At 46.3% G+C, this 22,888-nt stretch overlaps 1 protein-coding gene across 6 annotated transcripts in view; it reads right to left on the reverse strand.

Annotated features, from left to right (window-relative positions):
• LOC134909155 (beta-galactoside alpha-2,6-sialyltransferase 1-like) overlaps positions 1 to 22,888 on the reverse strand; it is a 147,567-nt gene that overhangs the window by 90,339 nt on the left and 34,340 nt on the right. For 4 of the 6 annotated variants that reach the window (XR_010175857.1, XM_063915663.1, XM_063915662.1 and 1 more), the window contains exons 3-4: positions 17,214 to 17,311; positions 6,619 to 6,720 (exon numbers count right to left, since the gene is read on the reverse strand). Coding sequence is in view for 5 of the 6 variants with exons in the window: in XM_063915663.1 (XP_063771733.1) it covers positions 6,619 to 6,720; positions 17,214 to 17,311 (200 nt within the window). In the remaining variant the exon portion in view is untranslated. Of the gene's footprint in view, positions 1 to 2,086; positions 2,248 to 6,618; positions 6,721 to 17,213; positions 17,312 to 22,888 lie in introns of all 6 variants that reach the window. The other 2 variants (XM_063915667.1, XM_063915664.1) reach the window with 2 other exon arrangements.

Here is a 22,888-nt window from a genome sequence, read left to right on the forward strand (position 1 = left end):
TGCTAACTTCGCCGCCCTCAATTCTAATAGATTGATGTGCGCTGTCGATTCTTGAGTGGACCATCTTTCCCTTACCGCTCGATCTCTTGTAAATGCTCCCCAACCCGAGAGAGACGCATCTGATGTGATGACAATGTCTGGAGGAGGAGGTAGGAGAGGTCTGGGAGATGGCAGCCGATGGTCCCTCCAACTGCGAATCTCTTTGAGAACTAATGGTGTCAAGAGGATTTTGTCTGACCAAGTCCATCCCCGACGAAGGAGAGCTGAAAGAAGAATCTGAGAGTGTCTGCAGACAAGGGGAGCGTGGAGAAATCCAGGATCTAAAGACCTCATTTTCCCTATGACTCTGGCCAAGTCCCTCAGCGAGAAACGGTATTTCAGGGTTCGAGTTACGAAGACTTGAATGTCTCTCCACTTGTCTGGGGGAACTGCTATCGAGAAAGAAGGGGTATCTAGTAAGAAACCCAGAAAAACAATTGACTGGGTGGGTGTTAAGATGGACTTGTCGTAATTTATAGTAAACCCTAGGTTCTGGAGGAGAGAAAGAATTAGTTCTTTGTGAAGCAGAAGGATTTTTTGGTCTGCATGGACTACTAACAAGTCGTCTAGGTAGATTATACAACGGAATTCTTTCTGGCGAAGGGGAGAGATCACTGCTTTCATAAGACGAGTGAATGTGTAGGGTGCATTTGTTAGGCGCGGCGGTCCGTGGCGCCGCTCTGACTGTTGCCGAGCGATGGTCACGGCCGCCGCACCTCCCTCTTCACCCGCCCGGCGCATAGCAACACAAGGACGCCGTGCGTGTTGTAGCCGCCGGGTCCCTGGCAACGCTAGGACGCCGGGCGTCCACAGCCGCCAGGTCCATGGCAACGGGGACGCCACTTGTGGACCACGTTCCCCGTTGCCAGATATTGACTGCACCTGATTAGTTGTTCGTGCAGCAGGGCAGCTGCACGGCAACTATCAATTAGGGTCTGGGGGCTGGTCTTGCTGGCTCTCCTGTTATTGGCCAGCAGGGCCTTTTTATTGGAACCAGCACATTGCAGCCTCGCCGGTAATAGCTTCCTGTATGCTGTTCCTGCCCTGCAGAGTTCATTGTCCAGCGTGCTGTAATCTGGTCGATCCTGCTCCCTGTGGTCCCGAGTCCAGGAGTTCACACCGGTACACGACGGTGCCGTGTAGGGTGTGGACAGTGGAACCTTTGTTGTTCTTTTTCTTTGGTGGTGTGCCGCACATATATTTAGTTTTGGGTTTCTTGGTAGCCCCTGGCTCTCTGTTTTGTTTAGTTAGAGGTCCCCTTGTTATCATCCCGTCTCGGTTCACGCCTTGTCTCACATTAAGACCTGGGGGCATCAGAGTTGGGCAGACCTAATCCGCCCTTCAAACGTGGCTGCCGGAGGCCCAAGAAACCATAGTCTCGCAGGCGTGAACTGACCACGCGGGTGAAACAACGGAGGTAGGTTGCCAGGGGTTAACATCACACTTGGCCATTACTTCAGCGTCACATTCTGGTGCTTTGGAGTTGCTACACTACACCTCTTTGTTCAGAGCACCAAAAACATAACAGTGTTGGAAAGGCCGAAGACCATGACGGTCCACTGATAGAGAACGTTTTTCCACAGGAACCTTGATGTCTTCTGTGGTTTGGGTGCATTTGAATTGTGTGAAAGGCCTCCTTGAGGTCTAATTTGATACAGAAATCGTTCTTTGTTAGTAGGAAAGGTATGTCGGCTAAGCCCTCCATACGGAAAGAGCGATGTTTTATGTGTCGGTTGACAGATTTGACATTTAAGACTGGTCTGTATGAACCGTCCTGTTTCCTGACGGGAAAAAGGTGACTAACCCAGCCTCTTGTGGAAGTGTCTGCCAACTCTGTCTTGCCTAGCTGTAGAACAAGGGATAGGACTCCATCTAATAACGGACTGGCGTTTTTTGAACAGGGAAATACCTGTCGTGGAAAATGTAAAAGGGGGAGGGATAAACCTTTTTCCACGATTCTTAGCAACCACCTGTCTGTGGTAATCTGCCTCCAGGAGGCTATTGCCTGGGAAAGATAAGGAGGGGGTTGTAAAGTAAAGTGACTTACCGTACCCTCTGTCTTTCCTGGGGGCGTGTGTGCCGCCGGACTCTGTGCCTCTTGCGGTCCGTGTTTGTGAAGGGCCACCTCTGGGAGCTCTGGGAGCGCCTCTGTAGTCTCGGGTCGAGCTGCTGGCTCCCGCAGGACGACCCTACTGATGAAAGGGCCACCTGGAAGGCAAAGGTCCTTTAAGGTCTGCAAAGGATTTGCGAGCTTTATAGCGGATCTTCACTTCGTCTATGAAATCTGGTCCGAAAAGGTCAGAATCTATCAGATTGGGGACATCTACTGGTCTGGGTGCTAGGTTAGTTAGCCCTGCATTAGCTAGCCAGTGAGTTCTACGTGAGTTTGATATGAAATCAAATGTCTGCCCAATTATTAAGGTAGCCTTACTAATAGCCTTTATGAGTGCCATTTTGGAAGCTACCAGGGAATCTAGGGAGCCCCCTGAGACGCCTTCTTTTTCTGCTTTGTCAAGGACAAATAATAAAGGACCAGCGGCGTCTGAAACCTTAAATTGAATTTTTCTCAGCAATTTATCCATAGTGTCACTCTGGACTTTTTCCCCCACGAGTGAAGTTAAAGCCGGATCGATGTCTGGGGCAAATAGTGCCGGAATATCTGGGATGCCAGTGTGGTTACGGAGAACCATATCATCCTCCTTAACGAGTGCCGTTCTAAAGGCTAACTGGGCGAAATTGTATACTTGAGAGCGCTTGCTCAGAGCCCAGTGGGCTGAATATATTTTAGAAGGTGGCATTCTATCCGCTAAGGCTACACGGGCCATCTGCAAGTCACTATATTCGCCTCTGCGAGAGGATGCGCTAGTCCTGGTTACTTCCTCTGACTCCCAATCTACTGGAGGGTAACCAGTTTCCCTAAATGCATGGGAAAGGGGGGTTGTATGACTATGACTAGTCCCCTTATGAGCGCGGTCCTGCGCAGGTTGACGATCAGTGACAGGGAATGTATGTCGGCTGTGGGCAGGAGAGGGGGGTCTGCTATGGCCCTTAGAGGTATTCCAAGCACTGGCAATACCTGGGAAAGAGATGTTTTTACCTGAACAGGCATCTCTAGAAGAAACATGGTCAGTGTGTTTCTTTTTACTTGTGCACTTTCTCACCACTCTGTGAGAATATGCAGGAGGAGAAGGAGTCTTAGCATTCTGACTGACTTCTCCTTCCTCAGAGCTGTCCCTGTTGTCATCCGACCTGACAGGGTTAATAATTTTTCTTCTTTTAAATAGTGATGTGCACCGGAAATTTTTCGGGTTTTGTGTTTTGGTTTTGGATTCGGTTCCGCGGCCGTGTTTTGGATTCGGACGCGTTTTGGCAAAACCTCCCTGAAAATTTTTTGTCGGATTCGGGTGTGTTTTGGATTCGGGTGTTTTTTTACAAAAAAACCTCAAAAACAGCTTAAATCATAGAATTTGGGGGTCATTTTGATCCCATAGTATTATTAACCTCAATAACCATAATTTACACTCATTTTCAGTCTATTCTGAACACCTCACACCTCACAATATTATTTTTAGTCCTAAAATTTGCACTGAGGTCGCTGGATGGCTAAGCTAAGCGACACAAGTGGCCGACACAAACACCTGGCCCATCTAGGAGTGGCACTGCAGTGTCAGGCAGGATGGCACTTCAAAAAAATAGTCCCCAAACAGCACATGATGCAAAGAAAAAAGAGGCGCACCATGGTCGCTGTGTGACTAAGCTAAGCGACACAAGTGGCCGACACAAACACCTGGCCCATCTAGGAGTGGCACTTCAGTGTCAGGCAGGATGGCACTTTAAAAAAATTGTCCCCAAACAGCACATGATGCAAAGAAAAAAAGAGGCGCACCAAGGTCGTTGTGTGACTAAGCTAAGCGACCCAAGTGGCCGACACAAACACTTGGCCCATCTAGGAGTGGCACTGCAGTTTTCTAGCGAGAGGATGAGTGCTTCCATCCTCCTGTGAATCTGAACCACTAGCCATGAACATAGGCCAGGGCCTCAGCCGTTCCTTGCCACTCCGTGCCGTAAATGGCATATTGGCAAGTTTACGCTTCTCATCAGACGCTTTCAATTTTGATTTTTGGGTCATTTTACTGAACTTTTGTTTTTTGGATTTTACAAGCTCTCTACTATGACATTGGGCATCGGCCTTGACAGACGACGTTGATGGCATTTCATCGATGACTAGTGGCAGCAGCTTCAGCACGAGGTGAAAGTGGATCTTGATCTTTCCCTATTTTAACCTCCACATTTTTGTTCTCCATTTTTTAATGTGTGGAATTATATGCCAGTATCAATAGCAATGGCCTACTACTATATATACTGCGCACAACTGAAATGCACCACAGGTATGGATGGATAGTATACTTGACGACACAGAGGTAGGTAGAGCAGTGGCCTTCCCTACCGTACTGCTATATATACTGGTGGTCACTGTCAGCAAACTGCAAAACTAAAATGCACCACAGGTATAGAATCTAGATGGATAGTATACTTGACGACACAGAGGTAGGTAGAGCAGTGGCCTTCCGTACCATACTGCTATATATACTGGTGGTCACTGTCAGCAAACTGCAAAACTAAAATGCACCACAGGTATAGAATCTAGATGGATAGTATACTTGACGACACAGAGGTAGGTAGAGCAGTGGCCTTCCATACCGTACTGCTATATATACTGGTGGTCACTGTCAGCAAACTGCAAAACTAAAATGCACCACAGGTATAGAATCTAGATGGATAGTATACTTGACGACACAGAGGTAGGTAGAGCAGTGGCCTTCCGTACCGTACTGCTATATATACTGGTGGTCACTGTCAGCAAAACTCTGCACTGTACTCCTCCTATATAATACTGCTGGTCCCCAGTCCCCACAATAAAGCAGTGTGAGCACAGATATATGCAGCACACTGAGCACAGATATGGAGCGTTTTTCAGGCAGACAACATAAAATACTGGTGGTCACTGGTCAGCAAAACTCTGCACTGTACTCCTCCTATATAATACTGCTGGTCCCCAGTCCCCACAATAAAGCAGTGTGAGCACAGATATATGCAGCACACTGAGCACAGATATGGAGCATTTTTCAGGCAGACAACGTATAATACTGGTGGTCACTGGTCAGCAAAATTCTGCACTGTACTCCTCCTATATAATATACTGGTGGTCCCCAGTCCCCACAATAAAGCAGCGTGAGCACAGATATATGCAGCACACTGAGCACAGATATGGAGCATTTTTCAGGCAGACAACGTATAATACTGGTGGTCACTGGTCAGCAAAATTCTGCACTGTACTCCTCCTATATAATACTGCTGGTCCCCAGTCCCCACAATAAAGCAGCGTGAGCACAGATATATGCAGCACACTGAGCACAGATATGGAGCGTTTTTCAGACAGAGAACGGATAAAACTGGTGGTCACTGATCAGCAAAACTCTGCACTGTACTCCTCCTATATAATACAGCTGCTCCCCAGTCCCCACAATTAAGCAATAAGCACAAATATTTGCATCAACATTAATAAACGGAGAGGACGCCAGCCACGTCCTCTCCCTAACATTTCCAATGCACGAGTGAAAATGGCGGCGACGCGCGGCTGCTTATATAGAATCCGAATCTCGCGAGAATCCGACAGCGGGATGATGACGTTCGGGCGCGCTCGGGTTAACCGAGCCATACGGGAGAATCCGAGTATGCCTCGGACCCGTGTAAAATGGGTGAAGTTCGGGGAGGTTCGGTTTCCGAGGAACCGAACCCGCTCATCACTACTTTTAAATATGATATCCTCATCTGAGGAGGTTGTGTCGGCAGCTTTGTCTAGGCTCTTCCTAGAAGGCTGCCTGCCTCTCTTGCTGCGCTGTGGGGACACAATCAGCGTGTCTGTGGCTGATACAGACACTGTGTCCTCCATTGTCAGCGCTGAGGTAAAATCCAAATCTGGGGGCGGGGCCTAGCGCCTTATAGGGTGCGCGCTCACGTGCCCAGCATGCGCGCGTGCTCCTGTGACGCGCGCGATGCGTGCAAACGGGTCACGGAGCGGCCGCTGCCCGCGGCTCTGACCCCACTCTCCCCTAGCTGTGGAAAGGTAAGTGAAAGTTTTCTTTCACTATACCTTTCCAGCGATTCGTCAGGGAGGCTTGCACCTAACCCACCAGCTGTTGCTAGGTGGCAAGCCTCCCGACGAACAACGAGCACTTCTGGTAACATGAGAGATGCCGGCCCGAGAGGAAGACCGTTAAACGAGTGACCAGCGCCACAAGGGAAGGAAGGTAGGCTAGGGATAGATAGACACATGCACATAATGCACTAGCGCTCACATACCACACAAAAGAATCTAGAAATCTGGAGCAGCTTAATGCATAAGCGCGGCAAAGCATACATTATTTAACATCTGTAAGCTATTTATATTTATTGTAGACAGAAGATAGAAAAGATTGACAGGAAGCAAGGTCGGTACCCTCACTGAGTACCACCGTTGATATTACATAACCTCCAACTATGCAAAATGAGTAGTTTCAAACTAAGTTGTCCCCTTACCTGATGTATATCTGTTTCATATGATAATGGATCCCACATTAACAATATTCCCTTCTTATACATAGGGTTATCCAGAAAATGATGGTTAGGCAGAGTAACAACCTGAAAACAGGATAAACAATAAAAAGTCTCATGTCACTGATAAATCCATAGACTTAAGGCTATTTTAGACCTCACAACGTTACGGGTCTGCATGCAACAAATCCGACTGCGAAATAAGTGGAAACTGTGATTGGTCCAGATATGGTCCTGGGAGGAAGGCCACAAAACATGCATGGATGGTGATATTTAAGCATTACTAGATTAAAAGGTGCTGTATAGTAGCTCAACAAAGCTATTCCTCTTTCTTTACTCTACCCCATCTCTGGCAATAAATTTAAGGGCCCTCAAGTTTACAGGATTTATTGTGAACAAGAGTCTGTAACACATACAATTTGTTTCTTCACTGTTCCTGGGGTCACGGGAGCAAAGAATGGGGGAGACGGTACTAATTACTGCCCCCACGCCCACCCGAGAGTATACTCACCTTCATCTGGGAAGAGGGCCCCACCACCATCTTCCCAGTGACATCTTTGGGAAGATGGTGCCACCCAATGAGAGCAATGACTCTGGACTCTCCACACATGCGCCAGGGAGCTACTACACAGCCCAGCTGTTTTTGACCGCAGCATCCAGGGCCGTCTTTTTGTATGGGCTCAATGGGCTCTTGCCCAAGGGCCCCAGGAGTAAAAGGGCCATAGGCTGATAGCTGAGGGTCCCTCTTTCCATGGGTACCAGATTTTTGAAAATCAGTCCTGGGGAACCGGAGATATGCGACTTCAAAGCAGTGGTCCCCATCCAAGCCTGTTAATTGTTCTTCCCAGCCAGATATCTCGGGTTCTGTCTGACTTAGAGTTTTTCTGAGGGCATACTCCAAAAGCTGGCACTCTCCCCTTTCAGAACCAGAGATATCAGCCTTCAAGCAGCTGGTCCCTGCTCCAGCTCCACACGCTTAATATGCAGTTTTATATTTTTGTTGGTGGATTGTTCTGGCTCCTGAAGTCTGATCCCCAATTCCCCAGTACCTCCTGAAAGGTGGGACTCTCTAGTTATTTTTAATCCCATTACAGCTAAGAAATCTATTTCCAGGAACTGGAGATAGCAAGCTGCCCTGACCCCTGGAAAGTGATGAATATTAAGCCCACTCCACTATCCACCCCTCCCCTGTGTATTAAATACCCCATACCACCCTGGAAGTCATGTACCAAGGCCCCTTCATTCATCACAGTGTCCCCTTCTACAATTTAGGGTTCTCCTTCCCGTCCCATTTGTGCAGTAAAGGAGTAATTAGCAGAAATTATTTCTCCAGGTCCTACATTCTGAGCGAAAGCTAGAACTCCCCTACCCCCCGCGGGACATCAAAGCTGCCGCTAATAGCACCCCCCACTCCTACTGCTGATGGATGGGTAGGGGCCCCAGTGCATTACTGTGCCCAGGGGCCTACACTGCTGTTAAGACGGCTCTGGCAGCATCTGCATGTGACATCACGCAGCCACCGCTGCCTGCCCCGCAAACAGTCCAGACATGCCTGCATTGTCCGGTCTGCTCCCCCCTCACAACGCCACTGCAGTGCCATCCCAATGGCACTGACACCCCCCTGACCACCCTGCGATCGCCTCTGGCTGTCAATTCGCATCTCACTGTGTGCGCATGCGCGGTGTGGCTGCTGTGCTTGTGCACATGACATAGGGCTTCAGGCTGCTGCAGCGACCAGTTCTGAATTAGGCCCATTATTTTATATGTCTGCTAGTATTGCAAGCTGAAATCTATCAATTTTCATTATGCAGCTTCAGCAATTGAAAAGATATGTGCCATTGCATAGCTGGATTTTAAGAAATATTGTATGTATTTTATTAAATTATTATGATTTATAATTATTTGACCCCAATCAATTTTTATAGCCCTGCTTGAATTTTGTTGGTATTTAAGATTGGACCTACCCATACACCAGTATACACTGTCAGAGTAAATAAAATAATCTGTCAATAAGTTGAGATTGCACCTGTATGGGACAAATTGCACCTGTATGGGACAAATTCAAATAGAGCTAGTTATTTTTATAGATGTTTTTGTGGAAAGTACAAAGATTAAATGAAAATAAGTTAGTAAGAATAGGGTCAGTGCATGCCAATCATCACAGCTTCCAATCCGACCGTCTCAGATTTTCTTGAAATTTGGTAGGATGATAGACAACATAAACTGACTTTCATACAGTATGCTGAATTTTAGCCCTCAGTGATACACAGTGTTCATGCAACAGGGTTACAAACATCAGGCCCGTAACTAGGTGTGTGCGGAGTGTGCCTTGCACACAGTGCACTTGTGGAGCTAGCGCATCCAGGGGCTGGCTGGGTAGGGGGGCAGGATGCCATCTGCCCCCCAGGCCAGTGCAATTTAAGTGATCCATGTGAAAAGCTGGTCCACTTGCTTCAGTCTGCCCCCCAGTCTGAAAGTTGCTAGCCAGCCCCTGAGTGCATCGCTGGTGATGGAGAGTCCCCCGCTGTGCAGGAAGAAGCAGGACAGCTCTGGAGCTGTCCCCTTGCCTGCCCGAGCAGCGCTGCATTCCACTTGAAACTCCCAGTCCTTCTCCGATACAGTGCACCTCTCCGGTACACTCCTTCCACCTTCCCAGAATTTTGGTGCGGACGCGAGGTCTTCGCACACGGCATTCTGGTAGTGGACTCGGTGGTGGGAGTGACAGTGTGTGGTGTACTACACTTGGCCGCACGCCTACTTGCCCACAAGCACCAGCCAGGCCCAACTCTGTAGCTTGCAGCCTGCCTGGGCCCCCGCCACTGAGGAGGAGTCCTGCCGGCTGCCACCCACACAGTAGAGATGAGCGCCTGAAATTTTTCGGGTTTTGTGTTTTGGTTTTGGGTTCGGTTCCGCGGCCGTGTTTTGGGTTCGAACGCGTTTTGGCAAAACCTCACCGAATTATTTTTGTCGGATTCGGGTGTGTTTTGGATTCGGGTGTTTTTTTCCAAAAACACTAAAAAACAGCTTAAATCATAGAATTTGGGGGTCATTTTGATCCCAAAGTATTATTAACCTCAAAAACCATAATTTACACTCATTTTCAGTCTATTCTGAATACCTCACACCTCACAATATTATTTTTAGTCCTAAAATTTGCACCGAGGTCGCTGTGTGAGTAAGATAAGCGACCCTAGTGGCCGACACAAACACCGGGCCCATCTAGGAGTGGCACTGCAGTGTCACGCAGGATGTCCCTTCCAAAAAACCCTCCCCAAACAGCACATGACGCAAAGAAAAAAAGAGGCGCAATGAGGTAGCTGTGTGAGTAAGATTAGCGAGCCTAGTGGCCGACACAAACACCGGGCCCATCTAGGAGAGGCACTGCAGTGTCACGCAGGATGTCCCTTCCAAAAAACCCTCCCCAAACAGCACATGACGCAAAGAAAAAAAGAGGCTTTTTACTGATATTTGGTGTTTTGGATTTGACATGCTCTGTACTATGACATTGGGCATCGGCCTTGGCAGACGACGTTGCTGGCATTTCATCGTCTCGGCCATGACTAGTGGCAGCAGCTTCAGCACGAGGTGGAAGTGGATCTTGATCTTTCCCTAATTTTGGAACCTCAACTTTTTTGTTCTCCATATTTTATAGGCAGAACTAAAAGGCACCTCAGGTAAACAATGGAGATGGATGGATTGGATACTAGTATACAATTATGGACGGACTGCCACGGTTAGGTGGTATAAAAAAAACCACGGTTAGGTGGTATATATTGTAATACAATTATGGATGGACGGACTGCCTGCCGAGTGCCGACACAGAGGTAGCCACAGCCGTGAACTACCGCACTGTACACTGGTTGATAAAGAGATAGTAGTATACTCGTAACAACTAGTATGACTGACTATGACGGTATAAAGAATGAAAAAAAAACCACGGTTAGGTGGTATATATTATAATACAATTATGGATGGACGGACTGCCTGCCGACTGCCGACACAGAGGTAGCCACAGCCGTGAACTACCGCACTGTACACTGGTTGATAAAGAGATAGTAGTATACTCGTAACAACTAGTATGACACTATGACGGTATAAAGAATGAAAAAAAAACCACGGTTAGGTGGTATATATTATAATAATACAATTATGGATGGACGGACTGCCTGCCGACTGCCGACACAGAGGTAGCCACAGCCGTGAACTACCGCACTGTACACTGGTTGATAAAGAGATAGTAGTATACTCGTAACAACTAGTATGACTATGACGACGGTATAAAGAAAGAAAAAAAAATACCACGGTTAGGTGGTATATAATTATACAATTATGGATGGACGGACTGCCTGCCGAGTGCCGACTGCCGACACAGAGGTAGCCACAGCCGTGAACTACCGCACTGTACTGTGTCTGCTGCTAATATAGACTGGTTGATAAAGAGATAGTATACAACAATATACTACTATACTGGTGGTCAGGCACTGGTCACCACTAGTCACACTGGCAGTGGCACTCCTGCAGCAAAAGTGTGCACTGTTTAATTTTAAATTAATATAATATTATGTACTCCTGGCTCCTGCTATAACAACCTGCAGTGCTCCCCAGTCTCCCCCACAATTATTATAAGCTTTTATACATTGATGTGCAGCACACTGGGCTGAGCTGAGTGCACACAGACTGAGTCACACTGTGTGACTGCTGTGTATCGTTTTTTTCAGGCAGAGAACGGATATAGCAGAGAACGGATATATTAAATAAAAGTTAACTTAACAACAACTGCACTGGTCACTGTGGTAAACTCTGTCTGCACAATCTCTCTCTCTCTCTCTCTCTCTTCTAATCTATTCTAATGGAGAGGACGCCAGCCACGTCCTCTCCCTATCAATCTCAATGCACGTGTGAAAATGGCGGCGACGCGCGGCTCCTTATATAGAATCCGAGTCTCGCGAGAATCCGACAGCGTCATGATGACGTTCGGGCGCGCTCGGGTTAACCGAGCAAGGCGGGAAGATCCGAGTCGCTCGGACCCGTGAAAAAAAAAGTGAAGTTCGTGCGGGTTCGGATTCAAAGAAACCGAACCCGCTCATCTCTACCACACAGTCCAGAATCCCGGCAGCTGCACAGTACTCGGCCAGCCTCAGCACTGGAGGAAGAGTGCTGATACCCCCCGGAGAGTGCAGATGTTTCCGTCTTCTCTCTCCTTTTGTAAAAAGGGAACTATGCCAGCCTGATGTGTAAAAAGGGGGTCTCTGCCAGTCTTATGTGTAAAAAGGGGATTCTGCCAGCCTGAGGTGTAAAAAGGGGGAATCTACCTGCCGTAATGTGTGATAGGGGCTCTACCTGGTGTATTATGTGTAAGTGACGCTACTGTGCAGCATAATTTGAATAAGGGAGACTACTGTACAGCGTAATATGAATTTGTATTATTTTGTGGCCATGCCCTTTCCCCATGAAGCCACCCCCCTATATTTTTGACGCACGCCTACAGTACACACTGGCCTTGTTTTTTTATATTGGGAGGGGGGCGCCGATGGTGTTTATTGCACGCAGCGCAAAAATGTCTAGTTACAGCACTGACAAACATGTATGCTTTCAAGGTCAACAAAAAAAATTCTTCTAATTGTGGCAGAACTTTCTTCCCCGTTGCATGAACACTGTGGGGCAAATTTACTAAGATGGGAGTTCTATTTAAGATGAGATGTTGCCCATAGCAACCAGATTATAGGTATTATCTTCCAGAAGGTGCTAGATAAATGAGAAGTAGAATGATTGGTTGTTATGTGCAACATCCCATCTTAAACAGAACTCCCACCTTAGTAAATTTACCCACTGAAAACTAACATTTTACATATGAAAGTAATGTTATGGTGTCTACCATCCTACCAAATTTCAAGAAAATCTGAGACAGTCGGGTAGAAAATTTAGGGGTAAATTTACTAAGATGGGAGTTCTATTTGGGATGGGATGTTGCCCATAGCAACCAATCAGATTCGACTTCTCATTTATCTAGCACCTTCTTTAAGATAATACCTGGAATTTGATAGGTTGCTATTGGCAACATCTCATGTTATATAGAACTCCCATCTTAGTAAATGTCCCCCTTACTTTATTGTGATGGTTTAGCATGGAATGACCCAATAGTTAAGTTGATTCATGTATTACCTATAGCAGTGTTTCCCAAGCTTGGTCCTTAAGGTACCCTACCAGTCCAGGTTTTAAGGATATGCATACTTAAACACAGATGACTGAATTAGTACCTCAGTCAGTTTGGATATTGGTGGTCATTCCGAGTTGTTCACTCTGTAATTTTCTTTGCATCGCAGCGATTTTCCACTAACTGCACATGCGCAATGTTCGCACTGCGACTGCGCCAAGTAAATTTGCTATGCAGTTAGGTATTTTACTCACGGCATTACAAGGTTTTTTCTTCGTTCTGGTGATCATAATGTGATTGACAGGAAGTGGGTGTTTCTGGGCGGAAACAGGCCGTTTTATGGGTGTGTTTGAAAAAATGCTACCGTTTCTGGGAAAAACGCGGGAGTGGCTGGAGAAACGGAGGAGTGTCTGGGCGAACGCTGGGTGTGTTTGTGACGTCAAACCAGGAACGACAAGCACTGAACTGATCGCACTGGAAGAGTAGGTCTCGAGCTACAAAGAAACTGCACAGAGAAGTCTTTTCACAATATTGCGAATCTTTCGTTCGCAATTTTGCTAAGCTAAGATTCACTCCCAGTAGGTGGCGGCTTAGTGTGTGCAAAGCTGCTAAAAGCAGCTTGCGAGCGAACAACTCGGAATGAGGGCCATTGTTTTTTTTGGATGAAAATATTAAATATATGCAGTACAAATATTGGTCAGATTTTTCAAAAGATTTTAGATGCTTATAGTAAAACATGAACATAGCATAGTCATTCATTTAGACATCACATTTTTTAAAGGGGCAGTCACTTACAAGGCAAAACCATGCCTTGTAAGTAATTATCCCCTTTAAAAAAAGTCTGAGTTCGGGCGGCATCCTACACAGTCACCGGACTCGGGCGGCATTACATCCCGCTGCAGATGCTTAAATGGGATATGTTCAGCGTCTGGTATTAAATACCTAAACCACAGGTATTTTAGAGGGATTAGTACAGATGTAGGGCTGGATGTAATACCGACCGAGTTCGGTGGCCATGAGGGATGGATGCCATCCAAACTCTGCTTTTTTTTTAAAGGGGCAGTCATTCACAAGGCTTGGTTTTGTCTTGTGATTTTAAAAAAAAGTCAGAGTTCGTCTGGCATCCCACACGGCCACCAAACTTGAGCTGCATTATAACAAGCCCATCATCTGATCCCATCAATGCACTAGTGGTGCAGATGTAGCCATGCTCATATTTGCTGCGATGCAGCATGCTGCAACACGGCTTGCTGCATGGCGTGCCAGAATGCGACTATTCACAGCCAGCAATCGCTGAGTTGTCACAGCGTGGCACGCCATGCAACATGCCGTGATGCAACATGCCACATTGCAGTAAGATGAGCATGGCTAAATCTGTAAGTATGTTTGCTTCTTTCAATAGAATTGTGCTAATCCTACTGAAAGTTTTTCGAAACACCGACTAGAAAATTGGAATTGAGTACCTGTGAGTTTACTCAGATGAGTGGTACAGATTGGTTGGTTAAATTATGATAATAGTACTTCAGGAATGGATACCTTCAAAAAGAATCCAATTCAGCAACCAATATGAGGTACCTGTACATTTGATCAGCAATAATCCATACAATATCACCAAGTCTCATAGAGGACCTCTCAAAGACTTGGTCATATCAAAATATGCAGTATAAACAAGATAGAAAAATAAAATGTAAAACACTGGTGTACAAGTGTATTACCCAGATAGACAGGCAGGATTATGTGTTGCCCACTGAAGTGTCATACTAATTTTACAGACAGAGTGGTAAGATGGGGGCATATTCATCATGAAAAAATTGTGCCAAGGGATTTTTTACTTTTTCGATTCTCATTGTATTCTCTCAAATTTATTCATGATTCATCAGGCCACCATGAGAAAATTATCACTTCCGAAAAACTGTCCTTTTTGAGAAGAAAGTTTTTTTTGGAGAGTGGTAACTTTCCCTTCTAAAGCTGAAAAAATCCCAGCTGCAGGTGATCATCTCTGTGTGGCCTGTACCCTGCCTGCATCCCTCTGTTGGGACCTGGAGGTAACATTTGGGATATATGTATGCATTCGTTTATGTATGGGTTTGTGAGGAGGGTGGTGACTGAAGGGGACAGGCTGTGAGAGTGTGTGTGGTGACTGGGATGTAATAGGCTGTGTGCGTGTGTGAGTGAGTGGTGACTGGGATATAACAGGCTGTGTGTATATGTGTGTGGTGACTAGGATGTATTATGCTGTGTGTGTGTGTGTGTGTGTGTGTGTGTGTGTGTGTGTGTGTGTATATGTATGTGTGTGTGGTGACGTGAATGTAATAGGGTGTGTGTGTGTGTGTGTGTGTGTGTGTGTGGTGACTGGGATGTAATAGGCTGTGTGTGTGGTGACTTGGGAGGTAACAGGCTGTGTGTGTGTGTGTGTGTGTGTGTGTGTGTGTGTGTGTGTGTGTGTGTGTGTGTGTGGTGACTGTGGGGGTAAAAGGCTGTGCGTGTATGTGAGGTATAGGTGGCTGGGGGGAGCAGGCTACGGGTGAGGTGACAGGAGACACTGTCGGATTCAGGGAACGCAGACATGGGCCGGTTCCACCCCCCATGTTGTTTCTGACACTTGTTTTTTTAAAGAGAGACCTGCAGCAGTATGGTTCAATGAGCAGCACTGTCAGCACTGTACTAGCGAGGAGGAGTCCAGCCAATCTGGCCCCTCCTCTCCCTTTTCCTTCCCATCTCTAATGCCCAATGTCACAATCCCACAAAAACCAGAAGAGGGGACACGCTGGAGCTGGCGCTGATGAGAAGGGGGACCTGCTACTACCCAAGGTACACAGTGCTGCTTGTACTGAAGTGGAGGACACACAGAGTGACGCTTGTATCAGGGGTAGGGGGACAGCATGGTACACAGTGCCACCTGTACCCCCTCTCACTCTCACCTCTTCTTTCTTTCTTTTCCCCTCTCTCTCACTCCCTTCTCTATCTCATTCATATTTTCTCTCTCTTCCCTCTCTCTCTGCCCTGCTCTCTCTCCCGCACCCCTGGGGAGTGTAGAAATTGTAACATTAAGGATAATGAAAATGCCCTATGGAGTGTGATAGAGAACTCAATATAAAGTTCATATACAGAAGAGTCTATGCTGTCCAACCATTTGCCACAAATGGATAGGACAGCGGTTGAGAGAACACTGAGATTATGTCCCTGTGCAGGAGAACGAAATTAGAGAGGCACCTCTGCTGTCTGTATAATGTTAGCTACAATGTTGCCCTGATACAGATTCATTACAGGGACAAACAGTGCCTATGAGAGGGTGGCTATAGAAAATGAGAGGGTGCCTATAGAAAATAAAGGCTAGAAAGATACCCAAGTGTGTTCTGTATAGGATGCAAAGTATACAGTCCCATCTCCAAAGACCGGGCACTACACGCCAACGTGCGTTTCACCAGCTCTAGGCTGGTTCACAGTGCAGCCTTTGAGGACCTCTCAAGGGACACATTTTCTTAAAAAGTGTGATCCCGACAGTTAGTCTCTTCTGTTTTTTGCATCTTTCAGGAAACAAACCCTTTTGGATAAATAATGATTTTGCCTCTGGAGACCACAACCAACATAACAGATGCGTTATCTAGTGTATAACTTTATTTAACCCCCTACTGTTGGCACTGTTATTACTTATATATAATATTAGTCCTGTGCAGAAATCTCTTCTCCATCTCCTTTTGAACTAATTAAAATGTCATCTTTTCACTTCAACTACTAAAAGAGAGTGGTTTGTGTCAAGTGCTCCTAACTATAAACACAGCTGTGAAGTGCTGTGGGCTAACAGCTAGAAGTGCTGTGGGCAAGCAGCTAGATCCACTTATTTATAGGGAACGCCACTTTTTATTTTTACCCAGACAAATCTTGTCCCAGAAGTGATATCATCTCCACTATTGTTAATGCTTTTGGTATGACTGCTGCTCAAACGATCTACAGTACCTTCTTAAAGTAGAATGGTGAAGAGGTGAGAAATATTTGTGGCCAGCACACTGAGCACAGTAGGTGTCACTAGACATCTTCATGTAAGCTATTGTCACATATATATCAAGGAGAGTGAAGAGGAATACCATGTATCCTGCTTACAGTATATTTGCTTTCTTACGGTACTGTTATCAGTTAGAAATCATGACTTTGTTCTCAATAGCTTTAGGGATTCTCTGGGGCCGATTCAATTAGCGAAGATGTGCCACCAAACATCCCGCATTGTTCAGTTATACACATATCCACCTATTATGCTTGACATCTCTGTTTTTCCCACACAAATCCATGTGGTTGGTGGCTGCAATGTGACATTCCAGAATGGCATAGTATCACCACCTAAAAGTAATTTGTTCAGTGCCTTGGCCACTTTTTACATTATAAATAAGGCCATATATGTAAATACCATGGAAGTTACTTTAACATTTACCTGTGAATTTAGTATGCGAAATGTCGTTTTTGATCCCACATCAGTCTCAAATCCATCGGTGGGAGCTATGTTGAACCTCAGCACAGCATCATGGGAATCTTAAGACAAAGGGAGATATGAACTAACACAACAAATTGTGTTTATACTTTGGAGGGATGTTCTATAGAAAAAGAAGGTTCTGACCTGTAGCTTTAATATTAGCTCCAATTAGCCAATCACTTCATAATCAGATCTTATTCAGTTCAGCCTCTATTTGTGTTGAAAACAATAATATTATTTATATATGAAATCAATCACAAATTCTTAGAGTTCTCAACAAATTTTTTGTGTATCAAATGTGTGCCTTGCAATTAAAAGGACTGTGACCTATAAATTAACTATTATGTCTATCTGCCAAGTTCATTATTTGTCCTGTGACCTATCTGGAGACACAAAGGAGGGAATCCAATTACCCGCAATTTGGGGCGGGACTCGCGGGAGTTGCTGTTGCGATGGTGTGTAAACTACAGCAACGATGCACGAATTCTCCCCACTCACATCCCTGTACTACTAGTGTCAACTTGCACATTTTGGCGAGTCCAGTGGTACTGGACTCCACCGCGAGTTTATCGGGGGATAATTAAATTCCCCCAAAGTCTCCACAGATGAAGGAAAGTAGAGCAGATACCAGGAAACACATTCAGGTACCAGATTACGGTTTATTATAACAAATCTATACACACTCAGATTCCAAAATTGTGTGTTTGAGGCATTTGTCAGGAAAATACCAATATCATACCTCCCAACTTTGCTGATGGTTGAGGAGGGTCATCAGTGCGCGCCGAAGGTGCCCGCCCGGAATTAGGGTGTGTGGCCTATCAAAGTGGTGTGGCCTCATGACAGGTGCAACAATCTCAAGCCATGCCCCCGTTTTCTTCATTATAGGGTATGGACAGCGCTCAGAGAGCTGCTAGCCATGCCCCCAGTCCCTCTCTGCCAGGAATAGACGCTGTGCACATGCGCACAGCATCTATTCACCACTGCTCTCCTCAGAGCAGCGAGTGACAGGGGGGATCTCCAAAGTGCCCCGGACACTGCGACCCGCGGGTGCGACAGCGGGACAGACCGTGAAAAACTGGACTGTCCCGCCAAAATCAGGACAGTTGGGAGTTATGCAATATCTCCTCCCCTGACATGTTAATAACAGTCAGTCTTTCTGTGCAGGAAGTTATGTGAAAATCCCACTTCCTCACCCAAAAGGAAGTATCAGAGACCGCTTGCCTTTTCAAAGGAAACTGTGTAAATAACAAGCGTGAGTTAATTAACATTGGCACAGAGGGGGAGATTTTTCCTATCTCATAGACAGGAAAAACAGACACTCAACCGACTTTTCAAACATTTGAATTCCCCCCAGGAAAATGAGGGGAGAGAAATGGGGGATATCACAGCCCATATTCAGCATTTAGGGCCTGATTCATGGACGAACAGATCACACAGCAGCTGTGTCTTTGGACGCAGCTGCTATGCTGATATACTGTATGCAGTTGCAGCAGGAGGTGTCTTCTGTTAATAGACTCCTCCTGGGTGCTTTAGTTATCCACAGCTGTGTCCAAGGATGCAGTATCAGATCACTCTGCAGGACAGTGGAGAAGTTGTCCATAGCAACCAATCAGCATTGACATAACATTTATAATTTGCATGCTATAAAACTATACAGAGCAGCTGATTGGTTGTCATGGGCAACTTCTCCACTGGCTCACCTCTCCACTTTTATCACTGCTTAGCACATATCACCCTAATGTAACCCCCTTTTTCAGTATGCAGCGGATACTATCCCTGCAGAATGCTAGGACTATATGTGCCTCCACCCAAGCTATAAGACTTCTATGGGGCTTGCTTGGGAAAGCCCCCTAGCTATCAATGTAGTACTGTGTTTTCCTTTAGGGTTATACTTTTTCTCAATGGGTCACTTACCATACACTGGTGTTTGTTTTCAGGAAACTACAGCGATCCCAGGGAATAAAGGTCCACCATCCGGTAAGTATAGGTAACATTTAATAGCAAATATTATGTAACTAACAGTCTTAATGTCATACCAATCACCCTCTAGCCCTTAGTACCCACCTATACATAGTACCTTGCATGCAATTTCACAAAAATTACCTTGGTACCGGAAAAACAAAAACAAATTTACCAATATAGAATGTACATGTACTTTAACCTTGAATATCCGGGTATTTCAGTATTTGGTTTAACTGCAGTAGGTAAGTTGTTGGGCACTAAAGTTTTGCATTGGTTGTAATCCTCCGCTAATAGTGAAATCCTTGTTCAATGCTCTCATGGGATGTGAGATGACATCTGGATAGCCTCCAAGTACCTGACACTTATTAAACCTGCTGTGCTGAGGTGCTCCAAATAGGGATTGTCTTCTAGCGTAAACTGTCACTCTGTAAGCATTAGATGGTGTCGAAGTCCTTATGTTACTCTCTGGAGTGTCTGCAGGATTTATGTGCTTCAACAGACTCCTTGCACACCCATACTAGTAAAGTCTTGGCTTTTATATGTCCTGTGCAGATAGAACAGGCACTCCCCTCTCTATCCTGCAGGTATTTCTAGTCTGTACACCAGTAATACAGGGACTCTGCTCACCTGTCCTGATATAACTGCCTGTTGATCAGTTAGCCTCCAGTTTATTAGGGTAGGTGCGGATACCTATCACCTCTCCTGAGTCAAAATTTCAGGCAATTCCCCACGTACAGTTCAACTAATGTGGGACATGATACATTAAGTACTTATGCGGTCTCATTATGGTACTTTTCATAGAGCCGTAGCTACTCTTTTTACATACTATCCATCCTTATATAATAGTGGCAGATTGTGCTGTAATGGCTGTCTCAGCTAATAATATATCACTTTGTAATACTGTGAAGCTTAAGGGGTATAACTCGGGCGCACTTCCCCGGCCCCTGGGCAGTCGGTTATCACTCTTGTAGTACTGAGTAGGCAGATGCAAAACAGAGTTCAGCCATACTGGGCTAAGGGGACTGGTTACGATCCCTTTACTGACACAGTCTCTAGTCACCTCTCTCAGGCAGGGCAACCCAGATTATTAGTAGCTGAATGGGGTTAACTCAAGCAGGGGACTCTGTGAGCTAAAGGCAGTACTAGTCTCTTCTGCGCCACCCCCTGCTGGGCTTATAGGCTGGGACAGGCTTATAGGCTGGGACACTCCTCCCTCAGGCCATTCCTATTATCTCCTCACAGCCACCTTTGGATCCCGAAAGCAGTGCTGCACACCAGCTCCAGCCAGACGCTGACATCGGTAATCACTTACTCCGATCCCTGCATAGCGCTACCTCTCTCCTGTCACCAGCCCTCACTCACTCCTCGCTGCCTGTCACCTGCTTGCCTCCGGAGGACCCCGGGTCGGTTCACCAACCTCCGTCACCACTCCGCTGCCACCTCCGACCAGTGGCGATCAATCCGGTCCCGTAGACACTGGCACCGGACACCTTCTCTCCCACAGTCTCTGTGCCTTGCCTCACTCCAGCTGCTGCGGCACCAACTGCTCCCTCCAACTGCCGCCTTCCTCCCTGCTCGCAGGGGCCCCTCACTCCTCTCTCTTGGTCCTTACAGACCTTTCTCCCCGGGTCCACCAATCATGTCAGCGGGCATCCCCTCATGCTAGGCATGCTTAGGCACCACCAACTACAAGTACACTTCATGTCATTTAATATATTAATTATATACAGTATATACAATATCTAATTAATAAAACAATCAATCTCTATTGTACATATAAACTATTAACGGGATTACACTAAATTAGGCTGCGGGAAGTCTTAGATTAGCAGCGGGAGGTTTAGTTAGGCTGCGGGAGGTCTTAGATTAGCAGCGGGAGGCTTATTTAGGCTGCAGGTGGGGGAGTCTGGCTGCAGGCGGGTAGTCATGATGCGGCGGGGAGACAGGCTGCAGGTGAGTAATCAGGCTACGTGGCCGGAGTTAGGCTGTAGGAGACACACTGGATAGAATTAGGCTGCAGAGGGGGGTCAGGATGCTGCTGACACCACCATCACTGATACCACTGATAATCTGGCACAGTGCTGGAACCGAGGATGCCGGATTATCAGTGGTGTACCTGTAGTAATTTGTGTAACCTTCAGGATTCTCAAACTGACTAATGCAGCTGCGTAGTCAAGAACAGGAAATCTGTGTCGAAAGATGCTATCCTGGACTCGGCACTCTCACAAAACGAAATCACATGCCTCCATTTTGTGAAACAGAGCCCATTGCCACTCCCTCCCTGTCCCCAAATGGATGACGACTATCAGTCAACTGACATATGCAGTCGCAGGATCCAGACTTAACATGCGCAGTATGGGTCCTGTGAGTGCACTGTTTTCCAATTATTGGAAAACTGCGAAAAAGTTTATGCTGCGTCTAGCTATGATTCAGGCCCATAGTGAGGTGACAACCTGAATTAATTGTTCAGTCATTGGAAGTCTTATACCAGGAAGGTTGTATCCTGAAACTGTGTGTCTTCCTACAAAGCAGAATCATATTTCATATTTTATGCGAGTCTGTCTTTTTTAATTTCTCCATTTTTATTTAAAATAAGTTATTTGAATTAATACTGTGTACTATATGTCCTTTTAATCAATCAATTAATATGTTAAGCATTATGAGTAACTTTTCTCATATTAAAAACTAATTTAATTAGATTTCTTTTGATTCTTATCGGATCCCTTGTGTGTACTAGTTCATGCTACATGCTTTAGATGTGTGACAGGTAACTGTAAACAGGGAGAACTTAAGGGCTTCCTAGCTGGAGTGTGACACTCCTGAAATAACTCCTAGTGGTGGCAGAAATTGGGAACATTAATAGTGAGTGGGGAGAGATACAGACGGACTGAAATCATTTGTAAACATACCAACAACTCCGTGTTCAACCACGTCCTAAAGACTCGAATGCCTGCACAAGAATGATCTAGGTTCAGCTGAACGTACTCCATGAATGAAAGTGCTGATTGCACAGCAAACTCAACACCATAACATTTGTCTTGTAAAGACAAAGGTCCTAATTAGCAGAATTTCTTAGGTTCAAGCATGCTGACCGGCGCCTCCCCCAGTTCAACACGCAGAAATTGCGAAGGCATCGCAATTTCTGCTTGTTAGCAGAAACTGAGGAAGCCTCTTGCTGGCAGGAGGTCCGCTGCCATGTTCTTGATCGCGGGGGCTGTGTGTGACGTCACACAGCCGCCGTGATCATGCCCCCAACACGACCCCGTTTGGCCGCACCGCCCCATCTCCGCCCTGGAAACAGAGCGTTGCCACCCCCCGCCTAGCAGCCGCCTCTGCCTGTTTGACTGGCAGAGGCGATCGCATTTTCAGCAGTTCCCCTGCAGAAAGGGGGGGAGAGGGTACAAATTACCCAGGCCCAGGTCTGATGGAGGGGCCCAGTGATGGTCCAGTAGGAGCCCAGGCCACCTCGCCCTTACCTAGCAGCAGCAGCTCTTTTCCTCAGCCCATCACACGCCACTGTGTACTGGGCTGCAGTGTGGCCATGGAGGTGCTTAAAATACAATTTTTTTCAGTATTTTTTTCTAAGGGTACATGACCACACTTCCTGTGATTAGGCCACGCCCCTTAAAAAGTACCCGGGCCTAGCTCAGCTCTCGACTGCCCTGAAGCTGATA

This window comes from Pseudophryne corroboree, chromosome 4, assembly GCF_028390025.1.
Source record: "Pseudophryne corroboree isolate aPseCor3 chromosome 4, aPseCor3.hap2, whole genome shotgun sequence".
Classification (NCBI taxonomy): Eukaryota; Metazoa; Chordata; class Amphibia; order Anura; family Myobatrachidae; genus Pseudophryne; species Pseudophryne corroboree.